The sequence below is a fragment of the Carassius carassius genome, chromosome 31 (genome assembly GCF_963082965.1).
Source record: "Carassius carassius chromosome 31, fCarCar2.1, whole genome shotgun sequence".
NCBI classification, from domain to species: Eukaryota; Metazoa; Chordata; class Actinopteri; order Cypriniformes; family Cyprinidae; genus Carassius; species Carassius carassius.
The window spans coordinates 20,957,461-20,984,386 of NC_081785.1; the positions used below are offsets into that span (position 1 = coordinate 20,957,461).

At 39.2% G+C, this 26,926-nt stretch overlaps 3 protein-coding genes across 5 annotated transcripts; all 3 read right to left on the reverse strand.

The window, feature by feature from the left end:
* LOC132111755 (radixin-like) lies at positions 1-14,509 on the reverse strand. Its single transcript, XM_059519345.1, has 12 exons — positions 14,399-14,509; positions 13,486-13,581; positions 12,300-12,574; positions 5,324-5,407; positions 5,093-5,239; positions 4,742-4,838; positions 4,076-4,239; positions 3,727-3,839; positions 3,030-3,175; positions 2,590-2,682; positions 2,188-2,451; positions 1-586 (listed from the first exon to the last, which is right to left on the reverse strand). The coding sequence occupies exons 1-12, from the start codon at positions 14,459-14,461 to the stop codon at positions 422-424; spliced, it is 1,707 nt and encodes a 568-aa protein (XP_059375328.1). The 5' UTR covers positions 14,462-14,509; the 3' UTR covers positions 1-421.
* A 3,451-nt stretch (positions 14,510-17,960) lies between these two features.
* Positions 17,961-22,110, reverse strand: LOC132111729 (T-cell activation Rho GTPase-activating protein-like). 3 transcript variants are annotated; one of them, XM_059519308.1, is made up of 9 exons: positions 21,962-22,110; positions 21,768-21,827; positions 21,375-21,444; positions 21,004-21,143; positions 20,731-20,892; positions 20,503-20,612; positions 20,243-20,411; positions 19,926-20,034; positions 17,961-19,346 (listed from the first exon to the last, which is right to left on the reverse strand). In XM_059519308.1, exons 1-9 carry the CDS (start codon positions 21,986-21,988, stop codon positions 18,328-18,330), a joined length of 1,866 nt encoding a protein of 621 aa, XP_059375291.1. In that variant the 5' UTR covers positions 21,989-22,110; the 3' UTR covers positions 17,961-18,327. The 3 variants fall into 3 exon arrangements, with proteins under 3 accessions (XP_059375291.1, XP_059375290.1, XP_059375292.1); XM_059519307.1 differs by having other exon boundaries at positions 21,004-21,146; XM_059519309.1 differs by having other exon boundaries at positions 21,004-21,146; positions 21,768-21,849; positions 21,962-22,041.
* A 2,883-nt stretch (positions 22,111-24,993) lies between these two features.
* Positions 24,994-26,493, reverse strand: LOC132111753 (neudesin-like). Its single transcript, XM_059519344.1, has 4 exons — positions 26,047-26,493; positions 25,876-25,936; positions 25,373-25,476; positions 24,994-25,217 (listed from the first exon to the last, which is right to left on the reverse strand). Exons 1-4 carry the CDS (start codon positions 26,179-26,181, stop codon positions 25,044-25,046), a joined length of 474 nt encoding a protein of 157 aa, XP_059375327.1. The 5' UTR covers positions 26,182-26,493; the 3' UTR covers positions 24,994-25,043.
* Positions 26,494-26,926: the final 433 nt, after the last annotated feature.

Below are 26,926 nucleotides of genomic sequence, written 5' to 3' on the forward strand. Positions count from 1 at the left end.
TGTTTGTTATGGCCACTATTTGATCATATTCATGTTTTAGATAATTATCCATAATTCTCTATCATTATATATTTGCACTTTTTTTGTTTTTCTGCCTTTTTAAACATAAAACCATAATGCTGCTCCACATTCATTTTCAATGCAAAAGATCTTAAGGTAGCACTAATTAAAAGGTTCCCATAAAAGATGACAAGCCAAAGCCTTTGGCACAGTCAGCATAAATAAGATCTCAAGAGTGTTCTCAAGGCAGCACACACATATCATTTTAGTGCCTTGAATAAGAGTGTTTTCCATATCTTTCAGAAATAAGAACTACATTACCTGTGTAGTGTGTACAGACTGTATAAATAATCCAGTCTTTTCAATGGCAAAGATAAAGTGAGGCCATTTGTGGCAAGTTAATTGGAGAATTTATCAGCCATTACAAGGTTTCAAACTCATCTATTCTCTGCTTGGTGCTGCCAATGCGTATCTGACGCAGCGTATTGTACTTGTCCCTCCCGGCTTTTACAATTTCTTTGTGCAGAACGTCGTTCTTAGTCTTCTTAGTGTCATCTTGGGCCTCTGCCAGCTCAGAGTTCAGGGCCTAAAAGCAATTTAGGATTAAGAATTAGTCACAATGTACATACAAATGGGTCAATGGAAATGAAAAAGTGGGAGGGGAAATATAATTCATACTAGTGTCGTAACTGAACGCATGGATTCTTGATATGAAAGCGGTGATTTGATATAAATCCATGAAGGAATCAGATAAATGTGGAATGTTGTTCGTAAACAAACTGTATGAATAAATCATGTCTTTTATTGAACAGACTAATGTAATTTAGGATATAAAGCCTTAAAACTGTCAACAAATTGTAAATCGTTGTAGTTTTCTGAGCAGAAACTGGTTAATAAATGATACAGTGACTCACTGAAAAAAAAATAAAAACACTTGCCTACTGTTGTAATAAAAAAATACTGTTGTAATCATGTAAACTACAGAAAGAGTACCTGAACAAATTATTGAACAAATCTGAATCTCTTTTTTTTTTCACTGGTTTGAGTCCTGATAATAATGAATCCTGAAAGAATAACAGTGAACAAATCCATGTTTTTGAATTAATCTCCTGAACGAATGATAATATGAAAAAATAAAAAACGTATCAGTCACCACCTACACGTGTAACAATGTGACTTACATTGTTAAGTCACATTGGGGGAAGTCGTGGCCTAATGGTTACATTACATTTACATTTATTCATTTAGCTGACGCTTTTATCCAAAGCGACTTACAATTGCTATATATGTCAGAGGTCGCACGCCTCTGGAGCAACTAGGGGTTAAGTGTCTTGCTCAGGGACACACTGACGGTTCACAGTGGATTCGAACCCGGGTCTCCCACACCACAGGCATGCGTCTTATCCACTGCGCTAACACCACCCCTTAGAGAGTCGGAGAGAGTCGGACTCCCAATCGAAAGGTTGTGAGTTCGAGTCCCGGGCCGACAGGAATTGTGGGTGGGGGGAGTGCATGTACAGTTCTCTCTCCACCCTCAATACCACGACTTAGGTGCCCTTGAGCAAGGCATTGAACCCCCAACTGCTCCCCGGGCGCCGCAGCATAAATGGCTGCCCACTGCTCCGGGTGTGTGCTCACAGTATGTGTGTGTGTTCACTGCTCTGTGTGTGTGCATTTCGGATGGGTTAAATGTAGAGCACAAATTCTGAGTATGGGTCACCATACTTGGCTGAATGTCACTTCACTTTCACTTTCACTTCACTTTCACTTACAGAAATATAACTAACATAAACTGATCAGTTTTTAGGTGTAAAAAAAAAACTTGACTCTGTTGGAAAGATTCAATGACCCACTGAGATGAATAAAAATCCCTACTACAAATAAGTGTTATGTGTGTATTTGAAGGTGAACAAACTCTTTTTTTAAATGAATCTCCTGAATGAATGATATAATCCTTCAAAATCCTCAAAACATTAAACATAACCTCCACTTACTGAACAAATCAGTGAACGAATCTGGATGTGTTTCAGGTGTTCAGAAGATTCAGTGGATCACTCAGATGAATCAAAATCTCCAGTACATGTAAGTGTTATGTATGTATATGTATGTGAATGAACTGAAAATAATATAAATAATATTTATTCTAAAATAAATCATAATCCCCAAAAAACGTAACAGGCGAGTTACCATGAGCTGTTTCTGTATGTGCTCGTTCTTCTCTGCCTCTGAGATGTGCTCCTGCTCATTAAGGTGGTCCTCTATGGCCTCCACATGGAGCTCAGCACTGTAGATGCTGTTGTTCTCCTCTTGATCATCATTATAGTTCCCTAAGGGTTCCTCCATCATGGTACGGGACATGGGTGCAGCCATGGGGGCATCTGCCACAGGGGACGACATAACGTGCTGCAAGCCCTCACGGGTCTTTTCCAGATCGTCCTGTAGCTCTTCAGCCTGAGAGAATTGGAGAGGTCCATTATAAGAACAAAATTTATCCCTATTTTCCACTTTTATGACTTCAACAAAAGACGGATTAAAAAATCTAAATTAATCCCAAATTTTGACCACTTGAGTATACTGTTCAAAACTCACACTGTTCTGCCATTCACTGGCTTCTTCTTCTTCGATTCTCCTGGCTTCCTCCAGCAAGGCAGTCTTTGCAGTGTATTCGTCCAGTTCTGCTGCCTATACATGAATAAAAATCAAGCTTCAGTTCACTAACAATCCATCACAGAATATGTAGATTTTCACTGTTTAAAGGGGTCATATGATGCGATTTCAAAAGACAGTATAAGCCATTAAAATCAGTAATTATCTCCCCACTGGATGAAACAAATGCCTAGTTTTTTAACGTGTTTTAATGGTTTTGTCTCGTCTAGTCTAGTGTGCCAGTCAAACCATTTCACCAAATCAGACTGATTCATTTGAAACACATTGCATTACACATAATACACAAAATAATGTTCTTTTTCGCAGCATCATATGACCCCTTTAAGGTGCGTTTTGTGTGTGTAAAGGTGTCCCCCACTCACTAGCTGCTCCTGAGTTTTCATCTGGTCCTCATCTTGCCTGGCCAGTTGTTCTTCATCCATCAGCGCCTCCTGTCTCTCAGCTTCCTCCTCGACCCGCTCTCTGTCTTCCTTCAGTATGCGTGGGCTCTCAAACTGCTCTTTCAGATCTGAACAATACACAAAATCAACCATAGGGAGGCAGCAGTCACTCACTTTATGTTTTTAAATATTAAATATTTAAAGATACATTTAATCAATGAAATGTATACAATACATAAATATGCCACACCACAGCACTGTCTTGTGTTTTCATTCCTCATGTTCTCTGCGTGACCTAGTTTTTGTCTCGTGTTGATTGTCTCATTATGTTCAGGTGTGTCTGGTCAGTTACCCTCATTATCGTTCCCCTTATAAGTTGCATTCAGTTCAGTGTTTGGTTGTCCGGTCTCGTCGATTTGTACTTCTGTTTCTGCCGTCTCCTCATGGATTACCCCTATGAAGATTATTAAAGATTTTGTATCATCATCATCATCTTCCTCGTTTACGACCTTCTCTCCCACACCGTGACAATATATATATATTTTTTTACAAAGTAAAATATGCAATGTAATAATGCAAAGTTTTTTATGATTATGTTTGTTTTTTCAACTATCTATCTATCCAAGAAAATATGTATTACTATATTAAAGAGATCAGATATGTAGAAACATTTTCTTGCCTCTCTCAAACGTATTGGACTGCTCTTCAAACTGGTGAAGTTTCTCTATCTCCACCCGCTCCTTTTCTTTCTCCATTGCCTCCATTTCCCCTTCCTCCATTTCCAACACGGCTCTGGGAATAATAATAATAAAAAAAAAAAACAGGTAGAAAACACAATTAATTATGTACTCTTTGTGGGGGGAAATAATCTTCACAAATGGAAAAAAAATACAAAATAAATAACACACAAAAAGACAAATCCTTTATTGGCCAATACATTTTTTAAATGAGTGATGATCTGCCCTGAGCTGGTGTCTTGCTGGTCATTGATAATGACGCTCTCTGAGCAATGAACATTGTGTCCTCACCTCTCCATCTGTCTCTGCTGTTTCTCCTCTCTGGCTTGAGCCGTCATTTGCTGCACCTCAGTGGTATCAGCTTCCCTGCGCTGCAAGTAAAGTTCATGGTTTCCCATGCACAGCTCCACGATGTGCTTGTTCATACACTGACGAGACGCACAGAACACAAAGTCCTGTAAGAACAAGAGAGAGATCAGAATGGGTCACAAGATGGTAAATATATTCCAACCAGCCTTTATGATTGAAAAAAAAACAAACATTTGAATAGACTTCTCATATGAAGAATGTTAACATTCATGGACGCATAACATATATATATATATATATTTTTTTATTTTATTTATTTATTTATACATTTAAGAAAATAAAGATTAAGATATATATTCAAGGTGTTAGAAAAATACATTATTTTACTATTTTAACTTGAAATAGTTACTCCACATGACAATTATCATTTAATCATTAAATTGAAATTATAATTTTTTTTAAGTATAAAAGTTTTTCCAAGCCACATGGAAACCAGCATTAATACAAAGAGTTAATTTCATAATATCTCGATTTTTAAAAGACTTTTCCTTTCTTCATCTTCTAAGATGTTATTTGCCATTGGCCCACACAAACAATAATTTCAGATGAAAAAAAAAAATACATAAAATGATTGATGCAAATACTTACAGGAGCTTTTCTGTCAATGGGTTTGATTATGAACTTCTTGTCATCAAATGAAACGTTGCTTATTTCACTCCAAGGGAATCCAATCTTTGGAGTCAACCTAAGTAATGAAGAACAACCAAAATGTATTTCATGCAACTGACAGTTTTTAATTGTCTTTTTTGTGTTTCTCAACAAACATTAGAAAAATCACAGACTTTGCAGGCCATTAGTCCTTAGGTGCAAAGACCTCTCAATAAAGCACAATGTGTTAGTGTTGACTTGTTTGGCTTGTTTCATTAACCACACAGTCATGATAGGTGCCACGCTGGCACTGTTTCTAAATAATCAGGCCCTGCTCAAAAAAATGTTTACCTCTCCTCTTTTCCATAGATGTAAAGTCCCAAAGCATCTACGCCTAACCACAGGTCTGTTCCTTTCTTGTTCTTGATGTCAAAATAGTTGACGCCATACATTTCCAAATCCTGTGAGATCTTTAGATACTCCAGCATGGCATCTTCCCTGATGATGAAAAATGTAAAGAAATTATAACTTTGTGGAGCGACATGAAGGCAAGCTGAATGGCAGCATATAAGTCCAACTCACTTGAGCATGCCTCTATGTTCCTCGTGCCAAATCTGGATCCTCTCCTCCCATTGTTCTTCAGAAAATTCGTGCTGGTCAAGCACTCTGAAAACACAGAATATCATATCAACACACCTTCCATTTTGAAACATGAACCATGGTTTTACTACATTTAAATCCAAAAAAACATGGTTATTATAGTTAAACCAAGGGAACCATAAATAAGTCATTGTTTTGCTACACTAACCATAGTTTAACTGTAGTATTTGTAGTAAAACTGTGTTTATACAAATTATAATCAATCCACAAAAACATTATTACTACTTTTACAATAATAAATCCATGATTAATCTTCGAATCATATGACTAAAGTGTTGTGACCATATAACATAAATATATTTGGGGCCAAAATATGAATAATTTCTGTCTATTTAGAGTCGTCAGAGTTCTTTATCAGTAATTGAAAGTGGCCAAAACATGCAAATGCAGTTGCAAATTCTTTGTAGATAAAGATTATTATATTCTAAAAAAATATTTAAAATATGTAATGTGTTTTCATGCATTTCTTTTTCTGGAAACTTTTATAAATTAATAAATAAATATACTTGTTACACTTGCAATTTTATATAAATTTTCACATGTGGTGGAATATTAAGTAGCTTCATTGTAAATGTTTGTTTATGTTTTTAATAAAGCTAAATAGAAGTCTCTCAAACATACCTAAAAAGAATTTCAGATGGTTAGAAGCAGCACCAACAATAAGCATAGATAAGTGTAGATTTTTATGGTTATTTTCATTTTTACATGAATATATAGCAACAATAGTGAAGCGATTTCAGTAAAATTCTGAATAAAGTATACTTTTTGTAACAAGTTACTATTAAACATAGTAGAAGTCTGTTATTTTAGCTGAATTCTGATCATTTAGTTTTGAATTACTAAATGAATACAAAACTCTGCATTCTCCTCACATGTCCAAATGATGTCAGCTTTTACATTCTTAATGAAAATATGTTTAGCCAACTTGATTTTAATCTGTGTTAAATCTTTTTTTTTTTTCTAATTAAGCAATTTAAAGGTACAGGTTGTAGGACCTGCCACTAGAGGGCGCACTATCAAAACAGTAACAATCGCGTGGTTTGATGACGCTAAGAAGGAGCATGGAATGATGGGATTTGTTGTCTTCTACCCAACCGCTGACGGCCATCAATCAGACTGAAAGATAAATCATGGATTTAACATGAGTTCAACGATTTGCGTGAGTAGATTACATACAAAGTCAATGCAAAGATGCGATCAGACTATGGATCAGACGCGTCCTCGCGTGGGTCTAGAGACGCGATGCCTCGCGTTTGACGTGTATGCCTCATAATACTAATCTTGTTGATCGCTATAATAGCATACATTTTCTGTAAAGATACGAATCAAAACAACTCACTTGTCGAGAAAAACACAAGCGAGATTTGCATTTTTCTCTAGTTAGTTCCGCATTTGTCCATGAAACTTATGTCATGTGGTTTCTACGTCCGTAAAGGCAGTAAAAAAGCGTAACTAACGTCATTGACAGGCGACTGCACTGCCCCGTGTCACTGTTTAGAATGGGAATTTTCTCATGATTTACAAGTAGTTGAAAACATTGGAGATATTGTTAGTAATCAGCTGGACAAAATATATAACACTAGCCTAGTGGTTTTTGGATATTTTAGTGCAAATTTCTTACAAATTGTACCTTTAGGCTTAAAGGGTCCTCAGTTCCCTTTCATAGGTCACTTCGATGCTGCGGTGACGTCACCACGTATGGGAACACCTTCGGTGTGACGAATGTCTGAAGCCCTATACCATCCCGCCAATCCTATTGGCCAAATAGCGCATATATATACCTGGTGCCGCGCGCCATTTACCTCAGATTTCATCCCTTCAGTACGAAGCGAATCTTCTGTGCCCTATTATCTCGCGTTCACAGCGATCATCAACGAGCAGTATACTCCTCTCCGCGGATGCGATGAGCTTCAAAAAGTGCAAGGACCCGTGTACTAGGTACATCGTTAAGGGGGACACTCATGACAGGTGCGTAGTTTGCCTAGGCTTACACCATGCACAGGAGGCGCTTAGCGGCCTTTCTTCATGCCCCCATTGCAATGGCCTGTGGCTCAGAGTGCTGCGCTCTAGGGTAGATGTGTTCTCCGATGTCGCCGTGTCTAACCCCCGCCACACCACTTCTGCGACTGCCGAGGCACCGCATGAGGTGATAGCTTGGGGTGACACGTGTGACATGGAGTTTGAGGACAGCTCAGCGCTGGAAAATTATTCTCCACATCGCTCGCTCTCCCCTACCCTAATACACAGAAAAACTTTTGAGCCTGTCGTCTTTTCCTGTGAGGATTTACGGCCCACACCGGAGGCATGTAGCGCCGTCTCCTTCGGTTGTGACCGCCATGATGACGACGTTCTATCCACTGCGGCCTTGGGGTCTGAGGACTTCGCGGCCGACACGAGCCCTCTCCCTCCTAGTGGACAGGAGAGGCGTGTTTCCCCCTCCTACAGTGAGCTGTTGGATGTGGTTTCCCGTGCAGTGGGTACATTGGGGCTGGAATGGGAGGTTAAGAAGGCCGAGGCCCAACTTTCTTCGAAGCTGGACGACCGTTTCTTGACTAGTTGGAGACCTGCGCAGCCCCGGAGGCCTTTACCCTTTTTCCCGGATCTCCACCAGGAGGTTTCGAGGTCCTGGAAACAGCCGTTTTCGGCGCGGATCACAAACACTGCGGCTACGGATTTCGCCACCATTTCTGATATGGCGGGCCATGGCTATGCAGCGATACCGCCGGTGGAAGAGACTCTCGCCGAGCATCTTGCGCCTAATTCGGCCGCGGCGTGGAAGTCTCGCCCCCTCCTTCCCTCTAAGGCGTGTCGAGTCATGTCCAGTTTAGTGGGGAAATCCTATATGGCAGCTGGCCAAGCGGCTGCTTCGCTCCATTCTATGGCGGTCCTTCAGGCCTACCAAGCGGAGCTGTTAAAAGGATTGGATGAAGGGGAGGGTATTACACCTGAGGCGGTTAAGGAATTACGGCGAGCAACTGATTTGGCGCTTCGCGCTACCAAACATACTGCTCGAGCAGTGGGCCGTTCCATGGCTGGATTAATTACGGTTGAGCGCCACCTCTGGCTTAATCTCACCGACATAAAGGAGAAGGATAAATCTTTTCTCATGGACGCCCCTGTGTCTAAGGACGGTTTGTTTGGAGAGGCTGTCACTTCAGTGGTGGAGAAATTCAGAGCAGCGAAACAACACCTCCTCTCACTGCCAGCGAGTGGCCTCTCGGGAAGAGCCTTCACCTATGGCGCCCCCTCGCAAGGATTGGGGCCCTAGGGTTGTTCCACCGGCTCAACAACGCCAACGAAAAAGGTTGAACCTGAGTTCGACGGCCAATGCCTCTCATTCTCGGGCACCGAACAGCAGCTCCTGATCTTTTTGCTGCCTGCCAGGGACTGTGCCCTCCGCTAGAGAGCGCTGTTGGATCGCTTTCGCGCATCCAACACTCTCATTGCAGTCCCCACGCTCAAACCCTGACTGTGTCGCCGCAAACAGCGCCTCGAACAGCATTGGAGCGAACTGTAACACCGAACGCTTCCTCAGACACTCTGCACGATCCAGTTTTCAGAGCTCGAGGGGCGCTTCAAAGGGTCGTTCTCGAACGGCCCGTCTTGACGACTCGCACAGCCGCCGCTATTCCGCTAGCGGCAGAGCCCGATGCTCAATCTGTTGGCCTAATTCCTGCCGTGGACACGTTTTAGGATTACGTACAACGAGATGCAACGACTGCTATGCATATACTTCCCCTGTGCCCGAACACCGTGAGTTTTTCGTGCCCGGACATCTCTATGTGTGCAACAGCGTTGCAGGAAACGGACATTTTGAGACCACTAATATTATTTCGGGCCGCGTGGGAACGCTTGCCCGGCATTTCTCAATGGGTGTTACGCACAATTTGTCACGGATACACCATTCAGTTTCGGAAAGGCCCACCCCCTTTCCGCGGAATTCTCTCCACGGTGATGAAACCAATGGATATAGCGGTGCTGAGACAGGAGATGTCAGCTCTACTGAGCAAAGGGGCTATAGAAGAAGTACACCCCTCTCAGATGGAGTCAGGGTTTTACAGCCGTTATTTTGTGGTACCAAAAAAAGACGGCGGATTACGACCCATTCTGGATTTACGCCGTCTGAATCTTGCACTCAGGTCGAGCAAATTCAAGATGTTGATGGTAAAGTCTATTTTGTCTCAGATTCAACCAAACGACTGGTTTGTCACGACCGATCTGAAGGATGCATATTTTCATATTCAGATCATCAAAAGACCCCGGAAGTTCCTCAGATTCGCTTTAGAGGGCAAAGCGTATCAGTACCGCGTTCTTCCCTTTGGCTTAGCGTTAGCTCCCCGTACGTTCTCAAAATGCATGGACGCAGCTCTGGCCCCATTGCGGCTCTGGGGCGTCCGTGTGTTGAACTATCTGGACAATTGGCTGGTGTTAGCGCAATCTCAGACTCAAGCACACTCTCATCGGGATATTGTGCTGAATCATTTACACAGCCTAGGCTTACGCACGAATTTCCAGAAAAGTGTGTTAGTCCCCTCTCAACGGATTACTTTTCTGGGAATAGAATTGGACTCTCGCGTGATGACAGCAAAGCTTTCTCTCCCGCGCGCTCAGTCGATTGCGTCATGCGTTCAGCACTTCAGAGCGGGTCACACAGTGACGGTGAGACTGTGCCTCAGACTGTTAGGTCTAATGGCGGCGGCGCTTCCCGTAATTCATCTGGGTTTGCTTCACATGCGCCCGTTTCAGTGGTGGATGAAACTACGTATTCTTCTTTGGTCTCACGACAGATTTCTGTCGATCCGGGCTGTTTACATCCCCGTACGACTGAACTTCGGAGCGGATTTACTATCCAGACAGGCTCTGGAGCAGGGGGAATGGAGATTACACCCCCAAACGGTGAATCACCTATGGCGGATTTTCGGGGAAGCGAAAGTGGATTTATTCGCGTCGAGCACGACTACGCATTGCCCGCTATGGTTCTCCCTATGCCCTCCATCACCCCTGGGTCTGGATGCGCTAGCTCACAGCTGGCCCAGGACCAGTTTGTATGCGTTTCCCCCGATTCGTCTGATCCCATCGGTATTATGCAGAATACGGTGGGACAGAGTGGGACAGCTGCTGCTGGTGGCTCCGCGATGGCACACACAGCCGTGGTTTGCGGATCTCATCAATCTGTTAGCGGGCTCTCCGTGGGAGATTCCCCTCAGACGGGATTTATTATCGCAAGCACAGGGACGGATCTGCAATCCGAGGCCAGATCTGTGGAATCTGTGGGCGTGGCCTCTGAGCGGAGTGAGTTGATATGTCCCGGTCTTTCTGCTGAAACCACCGAGACTATACTAAACTCTAGAGCAGTTTCTACGAGACGCTTATATGCTTTCAAGTGGAGACTGTTTATGACATGGTGCGAAACTCATGATGTGGATCCAGTTTACTGCCCTGTGGCTTCAGTACTGGAGTTTCTTCGGGACCGTTTTTCGGACGGATTGACACCAGCCACCCTGAAGGTTTATGTGGCAGCTATCTCAGCTTACCATGAGTATATAGGTGGTGTCTCAGTGGGTCGTCATCCACTGGTTTCTCGCTTAATACAGGGTGCGCGACGGTTGAGACCTTTCCGCCTTGTGCGAGTTCCTTCATGGGATTTATCCATTGTGTTACTGGGATTGTCAGGGCATCCGTTTGAGCCCCTGGAAACTGTATCGGATAAGATCCTGACTCTGAAGACACTTCTTCTCATGGCTTTATCCTCCCTCAAGAGAGTTGGGGATTTACAGGCTCTCTCTGTCTCACCCTCGTGCATGGAGTTTGCACCGGGCTCTGTGAAAGTGTTGTTGCGACCTAGGCCTAATTATGTTCCTAAGGTCGCGTCTAATCCTTTTCATTTTCAGCAGGTGGTCCTGGAGGCTTTTTCCCCTGCTGCGGCAGAGTCTGGGGATCTAAGTCTTTGCCCTGTGAGAGCGTTAAAGACTTATGTGGATCGTACTGCCCCATGGCGTGAGTCTGACCAGCTGTTTGTCTGTTTTGGACATAAGAATAAAGGCCATGCAGTTACGAAACAGCGCATGTCCCATTGGCTGGTGGAGACTATTTCCTTGGCCTATTTCTCAGTGGATCTTCTATGGATGATATCTGTGCTGCGGCAGGCTGGTCCTCACCGAGCACTTTTATCAGGTCTTACAGTCTGGATGTGAGGATGGCTCCTGGCTCCCGGGTTCTCTCCGCTTGAGCAGATGCTTCCTTGGATCCAACCTATCAGGTACGTCAGGCGTTATGGTATAGCGTTCCCATACGTGGTGACGTCACCGCAGCATCGAAGTGACCTATGAAAGGGAACATCTCGGTTACGTATGTAACCTTGGTTCCCTGAATAGGGAACGAGATGCTGCGGTTCTGGCCGTGCCGTACCTTGATAGCTTTCTTCTTCTTCTTTATTCATGAAATCTGAGGTAAATGGCCCGCGGCACCAGGTATATATATGCGTACGCATGTTGGGCGGTGCCGCGCGCTATTTGGCCAATAGGATTGGCGAGATGGTATAGGGCTTCAGACATTCGTCACACCGAAGGTGTTCCCATACGTGGTGACGTCACCGCAGCATCTCGTTCCCTATTCAGGGAACCAAGGTTACATACGTAACCGAGATGTTATATTCCTAGAGATCTTCAGCATACTTTCCTGCGAGGTGCCGCACCAAACCCAATCAAAACCCCAATCTGACCAAGCTAATAAAGATCTTCAGGAACCCTTGATAATTACAAACAGGTGTGTTGGAGCAGGGCTAGAACTGAACTTTAGACCTCCAGGAACATGAACAAGCACCACTTGCTGTATGCGAGTAATTTCTGAGCACTAGAAAGCAGTGAATGAATGTTTTTTGAGTAGTCTCCCCACTCACCTCTGAGGCAGAAGCCGCTCACTCGTTAGGTATCCAGGTCTGTGGGCTTCTGGTGAGTGGTCTCCAAACTTGGCCTGAACAGAATAGGAGGCCAGCAGAACAGCTGTCTCTGAGGGGCAGTAGATCTCATCGCTCAAGATGCTTTCCTTCACCTGCAGGAAGAAAAGCTTTTTCGTAATGTCCTGAATCAGCTCCTCAGACACCTCTTCAGGGTAGTACTTGGCCCGAAGCTCAAACTGCAGAGGGTTTTCTTCCTTCACCTCTTGAGAGGACACCTACAGAATCAGAATGAAGAATGAATGTTGGGATGTGGCCCACAAAACTCAGCGAATCCAAAAGTGGTGATGAAAGTAATATGAAATGGTAGGTAAAAATAATTTTAGGTTCCTCCAAGAAACTATGTGTTTGCTCACAAAAGCCAGTTTTCACAAATACAAATTTTCAGTCCCCCTACTGCATTATAAGCAACAGTCTTAATCAAATTTTGTAAGCATTCAGCAACATGTTGAATCACATGTCAGAAGGTGAGCCTTCAGAGTAGTAAATGTAAGAGTAGTAAAATAAGGCTAACACCTACATCTCCACCTATAGATAACCTATACTTAGAAACATCCCTGTGCAGTTTCTAGGGTATTTTGAATGTTTGCTATGGTGGTTAAATGCTTACTCAAGTCAAAAAAGCCCACTCCTACATTTATGATATTTTAGTCTGTTGATATGAGTTGGATGCCAGTAAATCTATAGGATTCTTTTGTCTGTTTTATCGTCTGCCATGCAAAAATCAAGAGCTATATCAATTCCCTCCTCATTACGCTACACAATTTATTGGTATCATTCATATCAAATGGAGCAAGACCAGTTATGCACCAAAGTTTAATACTTATGAGTAAATGGATGATAATTATACTGATGCTTGGTTGTCTTAGCAATGCCACTAATAAAATACTTGTACGTGTGCCATGTATGATATTAGCAGATTGCAAATTGTTATTAAGACAATCGTAGAACTTTCTGTGAATACCATTAACATCAATGCATTATTAACGTATTATTAATATATTATTAATGTATTATTAACATTAATCCGAGCATTGTTAATATTAAGATTTTTTTCCTCGTCTAACAATATAGTGCAGGAAGAGGTTTTAAAATATGTATATATTTTTTTCAAAAAAATCAATAATACCTTGTCGTCCAGGTTCAGCCATGTCAGAAAGCCTTTGGTGTCTGTGTACTGCAGGCCAAAGAAGCAGACCTCACGCAAACCCACCAACTTAACCACCTGAACAGATCAACACAGACGATAAAGTGACTAACCCAATTCTAAATGTATGAGAACAAACTGTCATACATTTAAAACATACATCTAATCACCCTTGATAAACACCATGACGTTGTGTTTTAGGTCAAGCAATGGGAGTCTCGTCTTAATTGAATAGAATAGGAACTCTACTTAATATTTTGCTATTACTTTTAGTTATTTCCCAGCATGCAGAATGAAGCTAAACATGTTCCAAGTGGAGGGAATTAAGCCTTTGGTTTAACCCTGTAAAGACTGACTTATGAAATCAAAGTATCATATTTGATACATTCTTATTCAGAGGACCAAACCTAGTTAAAGTATGCAATTTGGTGAATCTGCTGATATTTACAGTATATGACCAGAAAAGTAAGTTGAAATTACTTGCAAAGTAAATCAGTGAGATCTTTACAAGAGTATAACTGACTACCTATATAAAATGCACATTAATCCTTAATATACCTCCAAAAAATATCATAATACACGTCCAAATAAATGTTCCACCAAAGGCTGATATATCATATTTGATACTCACATTTAAAAATAAATAAATAAATAAATAATGTATGAATAATCAAGTAAAGCTTAAGCTGCTAAAGTCCAGTAAGTGAAATATAACCTTTGAAGTAAAGTTTTTATCATGTTTCGGATTCAGAGGCCTTTGAAATGTGTGTACGATACAGTAATCGGTATAGGGTTAAAAACTACATAAGACAGGTGATTCTTCACATCGTCTCACCGGTTTAGCTTTAAAAAAAATCATTCTGGAGGATTTCAGGAGCCTTTGGCTGTTGCTTACCTGCTCAAAGAGCTGTTTGCCTGTTGCAGCCGACTGGATTGCAAATTCCAGCTCGCTGTCCATTGTGTTGACACGGACATTGATCTGCAGAGAACAAATATAAGTGAGTGTTTTTCCATCGTCACTGAATCAAGCAGTGGAATCAATTAAGACAAAAATGTGTTGGTATTTGTACAGAAATGTTAAATATCCCATTACAGCAGAACAGATTTTTTTTAATGTTCATTTAATTAAATATTTCACACTACATTATCATTATTATTACCATTATATATATTTATTTTATTTCACAACAAAAAATAACAATACATGACATTTGACATTTAATTGGGAATAACCACTGAAATTATGGTGAAAATCTATGGTGCTCTCACAGTCAAATGTAGATGTTTTTATTAAGTAATACAATTCACTATAATTTATTGTGAAAATCAACAAACCAGTGAATATGTCCACTTAGATTCTCAATCTCAGTTTTAGTTAGAATTCACGTATAGCAATGTAAATAAAAAATTGCAATAAATTTGAAAGTACAAGGTCTCTGATCTTCTGAGTAGAGTACGATGTTACTTAATGAAAATGAACTTTTATCAGCAAGCCCTTAGATAAGGCACAATAGGCTTGCAACTCTGTCGAAGGAGTTTATGACTGCTGCCACTACTCTAAATATGATAACCATACTACATGCACAATTCGCATTATAGATTGATTAGCACATGCTTTCAAAAATCTTTTGGGTTTTGTCTCTAAGTGACAAAAAAGCTGCTTATTCCTGGCAACTTCAGCTTGTCCTTATAGAAAATAAACAGTAATCCCAATGGCAGCATGGCAGATATAATCTCTAATCTTCAAAGCTTGTCCTCTCGGTTGGATTTGGCCTAACAATGGCTGCGACTGCGTGAGTGCTAGTGTTTAATCCAGCAGTCGCCACCTCCATGAGCAACCATCAGGACTGCAAATTTATCTAACAGGAGGAAAGACTCAAAGTACGTCATAACACAGTGTGACGGCTAAACCTCCACGTCTCATTTGCCTGAAGGGTGCTAACCCACCGCCCTCAAATCACAGATAAGTGTTTGTGCTCAAGTAATTCTTCATAGGCTGAAAGAAGCTTTAGGCCTATATTAGATTTATTAAATGTATTTGGATAATTCACAAATGGAAACGGACATGAACATTCTGGTTAAAATGTATGCGTTTGTATAAGAGAAAATATGTGTTTATATGCTATATCCAGTCACAATTTCTGTTTATCACCCTTTTTCTCTAGTTAATTTTAATGGTTTTGTAATGTTTTCAAATTAAAAATAATTTTAAAAAGCATAAGTACAAATATTCCATGAGTCCCTTCATTAGTTCATGAAAGCTGAATAAACAATAATCATACAGTTAGGGTTTAAAGTATGTCTGTGATCATCCTGTATTGAGGATGATGTCTTTTTTACAATTCAATCAATCAAATTTAAATGAAATACATCTTTTCTAAAAAAGTGTATTGTTTGATAATAGACAGAGTTTTTTATTTCATTTTAACAAAATAATTCATAAATTATTACAATAATAATGTGCTATTCAACCATGGGAACAAATTTGGCAATGCTTTATTACCGTATTTTTCTCTTATCTTATAGATAAGGATTATTCCATATAAAATGTTATTATGTTTTTTATTATGTTTTCAGAAATGCAAAAAGTTAGCACAAATGTCTGTGAAATTATTGTCCTGGCAGAAAATTTATAGTATGTTTTATGTATTTTTATTATTATTATTATATATTTTAGACTGCTTTCTCGTAAAGAATAAAATATACATTTCAGCATTCGCTGAAAGATCTAAAAATGTTTACAAATAATAAAGAATTTTAAAAAGTTGATGAATAAGCTGGTTTACCAGTTATCGATCTTGAATGTTAAGGACAATAATTAGAGTGATATCAAATCCTGTTAATCAAATACTAAAGTCAAAAATATATTTACAGCAGCACATTCTGCATCTAGCTAATCTTTTACTTTCGCAGCATGAACACGCAGCATGTTCTTATCCTCATTAAGTCTAGTTAATGTATAAAGACTCATTCATGTTAACCATCAAATCAATAGTAGTATCCTTCTAAAGTTTGAGGTAATCACTATACTTGGAATATAAAAATTATAATATAATTTCAAGAATAAACACTAATTATAGGCATAAATAACAATTACTTCTCAAAATAATAATAATATAGAGGTAATATAGTAATAAATTGTAGCTTTATATATATATATATATATATATATATATACTTAAGACTCTCTTTTGTTTTAACATCATGGATTTTGTTAATCAGAACACATTACAAAACTATTAAATAAAATATGAAACTGATGTTAAGCTATGAAACTTATTTTTAATGTGGGAGTCTTTATGACAGAGGCCTATTGTAAGACACACCTCAAAACAAGACAGGATTCTACAAATTTATCAACATTAAACATAACATTATTCTAGAAATAAGCATGGATTAATATATGGGATATTGTAGCCTAGAAAGATCATTGTCAAAATCCTTGAGTAATACAGACATTTTACATAATTGTTCCCATTTATGAAACTGTAGGCTCGTTTTTTTCATGTACTTAACCTTTATGTTTTTAATAAAAAGAAAAGAACTACTTGCAGGATTTGGAGGCATTGTCAGTCTTGTGTGAGGATTAGCTGAAGAAAAAAAACAGAGACGCGCGCTGTGCTCGCGAGCGATCTGAACAGTGAGCACTAGACTCTTTTGTGAGTCATTTTCGATTGATGGTGGCAAAGTCTCGTCCCAGCGATAGATACGATAAATGAGTTAACATTAGACCACTCGAGTTAAAGCGTGCCAGCAGCTGTAAATTCAACCTTTGATCGGGCTCGACAAATGACTCTTATGATCCAGTTCATTTAAGAGGACACAAGACACTGGTTTAAATCAGTGAATCAGTGAATCTTTTAGAGCGGCTACTGAATCAACATGTGACTCACTCACTGAACTGATCCATGTAAATAAATCATCACTTCAATATAATCATTAGACTGCTCCTACTAGATATCTCAATGCTGAATCGTTGATTCTATTAATTTCTTGTTTAATACTGTGAAGAAGAAAAAATCTGTATTGTATAAAAAATTATAAATAAAGGTTACTTGACTAAGAACACAACATAGCCTATGATTTATCTGTATACAGCATGCCTTATATGTACATTCCTATTTTTATAGCCTTCTTATAAGTCTTGAAACAATGCAATTGAAACGGATAAATCAGCCAACCAAAGGAAATTCTGTGACCTAAAATAATGTTTCTTCTCATTTCTTTAAATAGTTTTTGGCTCTCAAGGTGGGTCCTGACATGAAAAAGTTTGCAAACCCCTGATCTACTTCAATTACATTAACTAATTTTGTGTGTGAGGTTTTGGGTTCACTGTGGACAAAAGTGAATTTTTTAAATATTTTTTTTTATAAGTTGCGTTTTCTTAAATAATAATAATAAAATGATTGTTAAATACTTTTTTTCTTAGTTACTCATAAAGTGTATGGCAACGTGAATTTAGCTTTATGTTGTCTTTATTTCATGAGAAGATGAGAAGACATACATTTGCATTGTTTTTAAGCATGCAGATTAGTTCTGCAAACATTGCACATTAAACTTAAAATCTTTGTAGTGAAATTTCCTCAAAGTGCCTTTCAGTCACATTTTTGGTTTTGGGGTGCTGTAGAATCAAAGCACAGAGGGCATAAACAACACATTGTCACAAAAGACTGGACAAAAATGAAGAATAAAATTCAACATATTCAGCACAACTGAATTGTACCTGAAGCCCTGAAATGTTAACGCCTCATTATGAGGTCATATGCAAAAGACATTTCCCCTCCACCAAAAAGTAAAAAACAAATAATAAAAATGAACCGTACATCAGACATATGTCTCTCTGAGGTCTTCCTGATTGCACCAAACTGGCATTGATGCTTCATACCCAGGTTCAGATGTGGTCCTCTGTCTCAACTCTGAGGAGAATCCACTCATACGATCACAACATTTCTCTTTATTGTGTCTTTTGTGGATATCGAAATGTTCATTCCCAGAAGACAATCCCAATGTCTCTTCACTTGAAGATCTTGAGTAGCTGCACGTTTTCTTTGACAGACATCTGGCATCCTGTACAGTCAATGAGCTACGGCTCGAGAGAGCGGTGTGGGAATTGTCCTGAACGGCTTGCTGATAACTTGGAGGATCGCTTGGTATCCTGCTGTCCACCTGCTGAAAAACCTCCTTGCTACACAAGCGTCTCGGCTCCGGTTGAGGTTTCAGTACCTCAGGTAGGGTCTGGCTGTGGCGTAGGGCTCTCTCGATGGCCCGTTTGGTGGAGCCGCTTCGCCCGAAGACAGTCCTGCTTCTGATGTGTGCGCTCTTCATGGACTGGGAGCGTCTTTTGGGGGTCTCTGAGCGATTAGGTGCAGGTGCCGATTGGCGGGTGGGGAAGGAATGTTTGCGTTGAAGGGCTTTTCTCTGATTGCATGAAGACCCAATAAGAGGACTGTTATGGATAGAGCTCTCCGAAGAGCTGGAGAAACAACTCTCAAGTGAACTTGAAGAGCAATACGAGTCTTTAGAGGATGTCCTGGCCCCATAGGTCTTCCCCAAGCTGTTGCCTGCTCTAACCACAATACAGTCATCAGAGATCTGCTTTGTTAAGAGTTTGTCATAAAAGTCTGTTTCTGTCTGGCTCCTGGAGAGGGCGAGGTGCTGATGAACTCCCTCTTTGAGGTTGATTACTGGTTCTGAACGTCTGCGAATCAGTTTTTTTGTCCAAAGTTCCTCTGCGCTGGAAAGTTTCTGGGATTTCTCTTCAGTGGCGGATTTGATAGAGTCCACGTCATCATCAGGGTCATTACTGTCGTACGCAGAGTCGTGACGTTGCGAAGAAATAGAGTCTGAAGGAGAAACCAAGGATAGATACTCAATTATTAATTAATTATACTCAATTAATTATCAAGTATTTTGCTTACATTTGCCTTGCTAAATATGTGCCATTGTATGTAAAGACTGCCTATGCATTGGCGGAACCTGGACAGATGGGAATTAGTAAGATGTTTTGAGGCTGTGGAAATAGCTTCCTCAATTTGAAATCAAGTGGGAATTGGATAGCCAATTGGATTTTGGAAGGTGCAACTGGACCCGCCTCTATCAAATTTTCATTGGTCAATGGATGTCTACAGTTTGTTTCAGTAAAAGTCTCCTGCATGTTTTCTCTTGATAAAAAGAGTTCGGAAGATATCTTAGTTACGATTCACAACAATCGCATATTTCCCAATGTACTGTATATTTCAAGATCAAATGAGCTATACTGTCCATACTGTTTTCATAGCTCTATACTTTTACTGTACTTCAACAATAACTATCTCTGTGTGTTTATTTTATTAAGAGACCAAGTTAATTCTTCATCCCCATTGAAATGAATCTGCAGTGGTAACTCCAGTGCATAGGCAAAGACAAAATATTAAAAAATGTACCTTGCTTATCGCTGAGTTCATCTTCATCAGAGTCTCCAAAGAGTGTCAGTGCATCCTCACCAAATATTTGAGGGCAGTTGTCAATGAGAAACTCAGTGAGTTTCGTCACCTGCAAATACAAGATACACAAGAATTAATCAAAGGGCACATCAGCAACATAAAAGATCACGTGGGTTATGAAATCTCATGAAAACAGGTCAAAATAAGTCTGCATATGAAACTAGTTTTAAAGCTTTTCTTCTTGTTGTTTTCTGGCTCTTAGCCACATCATTTGAGAAGTCTTTAAGGTCAAGATTTTCAGAAATCTCTACACTTACCTCTTCCATCTTTTCCATAGTGTCTGTTTGGAGCAAGTTGGGGGAAACACAAGTAGCCAGATTGGAGGAACTCATCTTGTTCTTATCTGCATTCTCACTTATGTGGTAGAGCAGAACCATAAAGTGCTTCAAGAGCTGAAAATTCGGCTCAGGAAGTGTGTTGATCACCCTAAAGAAAAATATGAAGGAAACCTGGTCACAATTACAGTTTATTTACCGGTACACTAAACACTTTTTATTCAAATATATAGATAACTTACATTTTAAGTTCAGCACACTTCTGCTCTTGACCTTCCTTTTCCATTGCAGTCTTCCAGGATTTGTACTTCTCCACCATTAGCAAACAGCCAGGCAGCTGTCTAAGAAAATCCTGCAAATCAAAATACACATAATAGACAGGTGTTAATGATCAATTATGCATATTCTCGACTTTAGAATTGCTGTTAATCACATCAAATTAAATCATAGTGCACAAGGTTGTCCCTTACCTTGACAAGATCTGCAAGCAAAAAGACCGAATGCTCTTTCAGATCCACTTCTATCCCTTCGTTGAGCTGCGCCTTGATCTCTTTGAGAGCCCTAGCATTCCCGGCCCTTCTGAACACCCCCTCAGTGTACAGACCCATTCTCAGCAGCAATGTAAAGATATCCTGCAAAGGAAATTAAGACATTTGAAATACTAAAACCATATACACATAATACCAGATTTGTGTATGATTTTGCATTGAAGTTCTATGGTATCACAAAATGACAATTCTTACCATAATTGCTTTGGGAGGACACCCATCTTTTTGACAGACATCAGACAAGGGTCGCCCAAACAGTGTGTTTTGGGGATGTTCCATGTTCTTTTTCTGTACTTGATGGAAGAATCTCTTCCAGCGCCTTTGGTTGATGTTTCCTGCTAAATATGAACAGACAGTAAAAATCACTATATTCTTTAAAAAGAACCAACATATTCTGATATTCTAATTTACAGTAAGCTGCATTTACACTTGTTTTTGTTTCGTTTGTTAGTTTAGTTTTATTTTTGTTTCTTCCTCTTCTTTTTTCTTCTCAACATAAAGATTGCAAAAGAACCTATTAAAGAGCAATGACATTTCAAAGAACAGAAGTGAGACTTTTAGCTTACCAGTGTGGGAGGTGTTGGTCAGATTGGCTTTAGTCTGCTGACTAAGGGAGAATCCCATATTCACTGGAACCTAATAGAAATGAAAGCAATCAATCAGATGAAGCAAAGCACTTAAGATGTATATCTAATAAAAAACAGAACTAAACACAGTAACTGGGGGATTCTGGGTTGGTGCAACAAGAGTTTAACAGAACAAATGCTTTGTAAACATCACATCTAAACCATGTATAAGTGAGATTTATTGACATTTAACAGGTCGGGACTTTGTAGCATCCTCTTGTAGGCTTTGTTCTCAAAACTCAGCCTCAAAAGAATCCATAATTGCACTAATCTATCAATCAGAAGGTTTTAAGGAATGCTGTATGCGCAAGATCTTGGGATCAATATACTTACATCTTTGGCTGGCATGCTGATTACGTCCATGCTGCTTTGGGTCAACGATTTGACAATAGGCTGAAAGAGAAAGAACAAAAGCCTGTCAATGGGATTTAGGGAAGTAAGTCAATTCAAATACGTAGAAATCAGTTTCCATGATGACATTAGAGACAATAGGTGTGTGAAACTGTTTGGAGAAGGTGATAACTTACCACGCCGTGACCACTCAGCACCGTCATAGGTTTGTTGTATTGTGATGACCAACAGATGCAGTCCTCTAGCTCAGATTACCTGATCGGTGAAAAGGGTTTTATTTATTATTATAGCACTATAACAACTTAAATACGGAATGCAATGATAAAATCAAACTTCAAATCAACACATGAAGTTCATGGCACAAATAATGCATTAAAAAATAAAATTAAATACATTTTAGTCTTCTAAAACATGACAGTTATTAGTAAAATATTAAGCTGTAATATAAATTACAGTAAAAAAAAATGTATGCATAAAATGTTTAACTCCATTATAGCTAACAGTTTCAAAACATTGAAAAAAATAACCAATAACACATCACTATATTATAAAATACATGTAAATAAATATGTTACTCACCACTCTAAACTATTCAGTCAGGGGTCAAACGGTGTGGGTGGCTGGAGAAAGCAACGATCTACATTGACTCAGGAGCAGAACAGACTCTATCAAGAGACTCGGACAGACTGAAGTGAAACAGCCCAGGCTCTACACAAAATGAAAGTGGGCGGGCAGAGGGGAAATTCTGATGTGCAATGGAGACAGGAAGCAGCATCACGGACTCCCACCATCAACACCTTTTTAGCTACAAATGGCAAGCCGTTGTGGCAGAGGGTGGAAAGTGTGATATCTACGTCACTCATGTGAGCATGAATGCAGCATGTAGCACGCGGGTGACAAAGTCTACGGCAGTGAGAGAAAGTTCATATCAAATTACGTGATCAACAGGCTCAAAAACATGTATATCATGTTACATCTTTCTGTATTAGAATAAAACAGACATGGAAGTGAAGTCATAAATAATAGAGATTAATATCTTTAAATAGATAGATGCTTTATTTGTCATTTATTTGTCAAATTGTGTTTCACACGTCCACAGCTTACGGTTCAGTGCCTTGTAAAACAGTAAAAATTATTTAGAAATACTAAAACATAAATATTCTAGTAAAATTATTTAAAATACTTTAAATGTATTAAAATATAATAATAAAAAATAACCACAATAAAGTCACAAACGCTGATTTAGCAGCCTGACTGCTGTAGGAAGAAAGCTGTTTAACAGCCGAGTTGTTCCGAGTTTTTATGCTGCAGTATATTTTTCCTGACTGCATTGATGTAATCAATCCATAAAATGGCTGTGTACAGTCAGTCTTTCAGGATGCCACCAGCTCTCTGCACATAGCGCTCTGTGTAGAAGTCCTGTAGCTGTGGTAATGAGACACCAATCATTTTCTCTACTGTTCTCACAATCCAGCTGAGATTGTGTCTCTCCTCCACTGTACAGATGCCAAACCAGGCAAGATACAATAGGTCAACAGGCTCTCAGGTGTCCCTCTGTTAAACAGGGTCATGGCTAGTATATAGGAAGTTCCACTTTCTTCAGCCTTCGGAGAAAGTGAAGGCATTGTTGGGCCTTCTTGATGACAGCTGATGTGTTGTCTCTGGTAGTCAGCTTGTCTGTCAGATGGAGCTGGTTATGGTTAGAGGGAGATGGTGATGTTGGCGAACCCTCCTGAAGTCTATGACAGGAGGCAGCAATCATTAACAGCTGCATTTAACTTGTTAGATAAAATGCAGGACAGTTATTCAGAGTTCTTTCTTTAGTCTCTGAAGGTTTTCTGGTAAATAGAAATATAATTAATCTTGGCCAGTGTTTACAGTAAAGGCGCTTTTACAATGATTCACTATTTTGCTGTAAATGTTAATGATATCCGGGGGATTTTTAGTCACAAAAAGTAAACTATCATTTTGAGACTCTGAATCTGACAGTGTTTGCCGACTGACTCACTATCGTTCATGAAAACGTCCAGCCCCCATGTTTTTACATGATATGCATAATAGGTCAATTCATTATGAAAATAAAAAAAACTGCATTTGACCAAATGGTTTTCAGCATTCCCACCTACTGCTTACAGTCTCCTCAGAAATGTAGGTCACTGCCTTCTCATCAGGAGCTTTTTGATGTTTTGGAAAAGTCAAACATGTGGAGTTTACAAAAATCAATATCTTAAGTTTGAAGTTCATCTTTACTGGGCAGAACTAGATTTCTTGTCACACTTTTTATACCAGTGAACACTTCTCATTAGGTTTGATTTTGTTTTTTCCTAGGCACATACCTCAGTCAAAAAATATGTATTTCATAAAACAAATACAATCTATGCATTAAATTCACAGTATAAATAATTGTCACAAAAGATTTCTTTTTCAAATACTGTTTTTTTTTTCAATCCTAAAAAAAAAAAAATACAAAAACATTGAATATACACTTAATTTTTTTAACAGCTGTTTTCCAACTGCCTGACCCACATTAAACTTTTTTCTTTTTTTTTTTAGACCAGATGACACCTGCCTGTGTGTTTCTTCAGAAATTCATAAACACATTGCATTTAGATTTCTTATATGACACTAATATGACAGTCCGACAAACTGAAATAACAAACTCTCTCTCTATCTCTCTCTCTCAGATTCACGGGAAACATTTCTGGTCATTGAGGGCATTTCTTAAAGCTTAGACACAAACACTATAATTATGACTGAGCTGGCGTTTGACTAAAAATGTTGTTGTGAAATGATATTTTAACGCTTAATTTGTAATATAAAAACCTCTCACCACAAGCAATTTCAATTTCTAAGTGAAGTGAATCACCAAACTTTCCCCTCATGTACAGTGATAGAAACCAAGAGATTTAATGCGTTTACAATTACAGACACTTCTTAGACGCCTCGAGCATTTAAAATGATTATTTAACATCATTTAATACATGTAAATGTGTCAAACAAAAAAGCCTATGTCTTTTTTTTTAATCACACCTGTAGGTGGCCACTTTGAATGACATTCACAGCAGCCCACCAGGGAAAAACCCACGTGGGACAGTATGCATCATAATGTTTTCTATGATTGTAGGCTGAAAGACCACCAGACAACCTCAAATGTACACATGCCCACTTAAGAGTAAAGACAAAGGTCACAAACAACTATGATTCAGACTTTTGATTGGACTTTTAGATAGCTTTATTAGAAGACAATTAGTATATGCATCAAAACTCATCTTTAATGAAACTGGGTTGGTCTTCAGGTTTGAAGTCTATATTGGGGCTGTCGTCCTCATTGAGAACGCGTCTGCTGGTGTATCCCACGATGGGGTATTTTACTTTGTATGTACCTTTGAATATCTCCTCAAGAGACTGTAGTTGACTCTCAGTGAGGCCCGTCTAACAAATAGAAATAGTGTAAAAAAAAAAAAAAGTTAGTGCAAAAAAAAAAAAAAAGTCTGGTGGAATCCAGAATTCAGGTTTATATTAAGAAACTGAAACAAATGTTTTTCTTCTGTGGCACAGTTGTGAATTTGTTAAAATACCCATCTTACAGTGTCATAAGTGAGGTCTGCTGGGTCAAGGGACATTTTGGCCACAGCTCTGGTTGAGTCTTTGCCAACAAGGGCATTATAAGGTGCTCCCTTTCCATAAAACTCTAAAAATAAAAGAAACACAACAGGGTTTCCACACACTTTGAACAAGAAACGGCCATGTCATTCTTGATTACGTAAATCTATACAGACTGCCATCATGAATTACAATTTCTAGGTGATGAAAGAGAGTAGAACTTAACATAACCGCACATTTTCACTATAAGAATTCCCATGGCTCCTGGAACTTTATGCTAAATAGCCCTGGGAATCCCAGTTTATTTTTTTCCATTGTTGGAAAGTTAGTAGCCAAGTGGTTTACACAAATAGCAAAATAAGGAACAAAGCATTTGTCTAATAAACACTGATCTCTCAAACTGATAGATGTAGTTCCTCTAACACGTTGATAACTTCCTCTAGCACACAAAAGCCTGGAGAATGTTATGTTGAATAAAACATCTAACCTTTTCCCGCTGTGACGTCAAACACAACACCTTTAATGGCCATGTAAATTGGTTGTCCTTCCTGTGGGGGTGGGGGGCGTTTAAAAAGATGTTTAGTAAATGCAGTTTGTATTTAAGATTTGAAGAAATATCGACAAGTTCAGTGATTGTGTGACACAACACGTAGCTTACCTCGCTCCCATCGTATCTTTGTAACTCCTCCTCGGTAAACAGACGCACCGGTTTTGATGCGTGTTTTATTTTACTTTCATTTGTTGAACAAATACTTAGTAAGCTGTATAATACAACAATAGGTGCATAAAACATCGTGGACTGTCGTGTTGAGTTTTATATGTTGTAGGAACCGAGTATGCGGCGGCAGTTTCCTTGTTGTCATAGGAGGTTCTGGTTTCCATCCAGCCTATTTTATGCTGATCTTGGATCAGCTTTCACAATCGGAGTTGTAAATGCTTAATTTGTTTTGAAATAGATTCTGTGAGAGGTGCTTGAGGACATTACGGTCTTACATTTTAATGTATCGTTATTTTTGGTCCGAGACTTAGATTGTAACACTGTAACTTCTGCTTCGGAATTTTCTAAACTTCCAGCCGCGAGTTTCTGTTTCTCCGTTCACGTGAGATGGTCCGGAAGTGACGCGCACTACTGAAACTTCTCCTCTTGAGCACGGTCCTCCTCGGGACTTTAAAAGAGTGCATTCCCCAAGTTTCATAGGGTATTATCCACAAAGTTTATGAATCTCTACATTTACAACAACATTAAATCTTTTTTTTTTTTGTAAAGTCCATGCATCAGAAAAAAACAAATCCAAACCACGTCTTATGCAGGTTATGTTTTGAAGTATCTTAATATTTATATGGAAAAATGAAACAACTGAACCCCAAAACATTTTGCAACATGGAAATTTGTGCAACTGACATATATTTCTACCGTCAGTTTATTACTGTAGCTTATTTGTTCTATTATGATGCCTTTGTACATTTAGCCTGTACTCATGCAATTACAAATAAAAAAATGATAGAGCGAAAACTGTGTAATTTTATATTTCAGACAA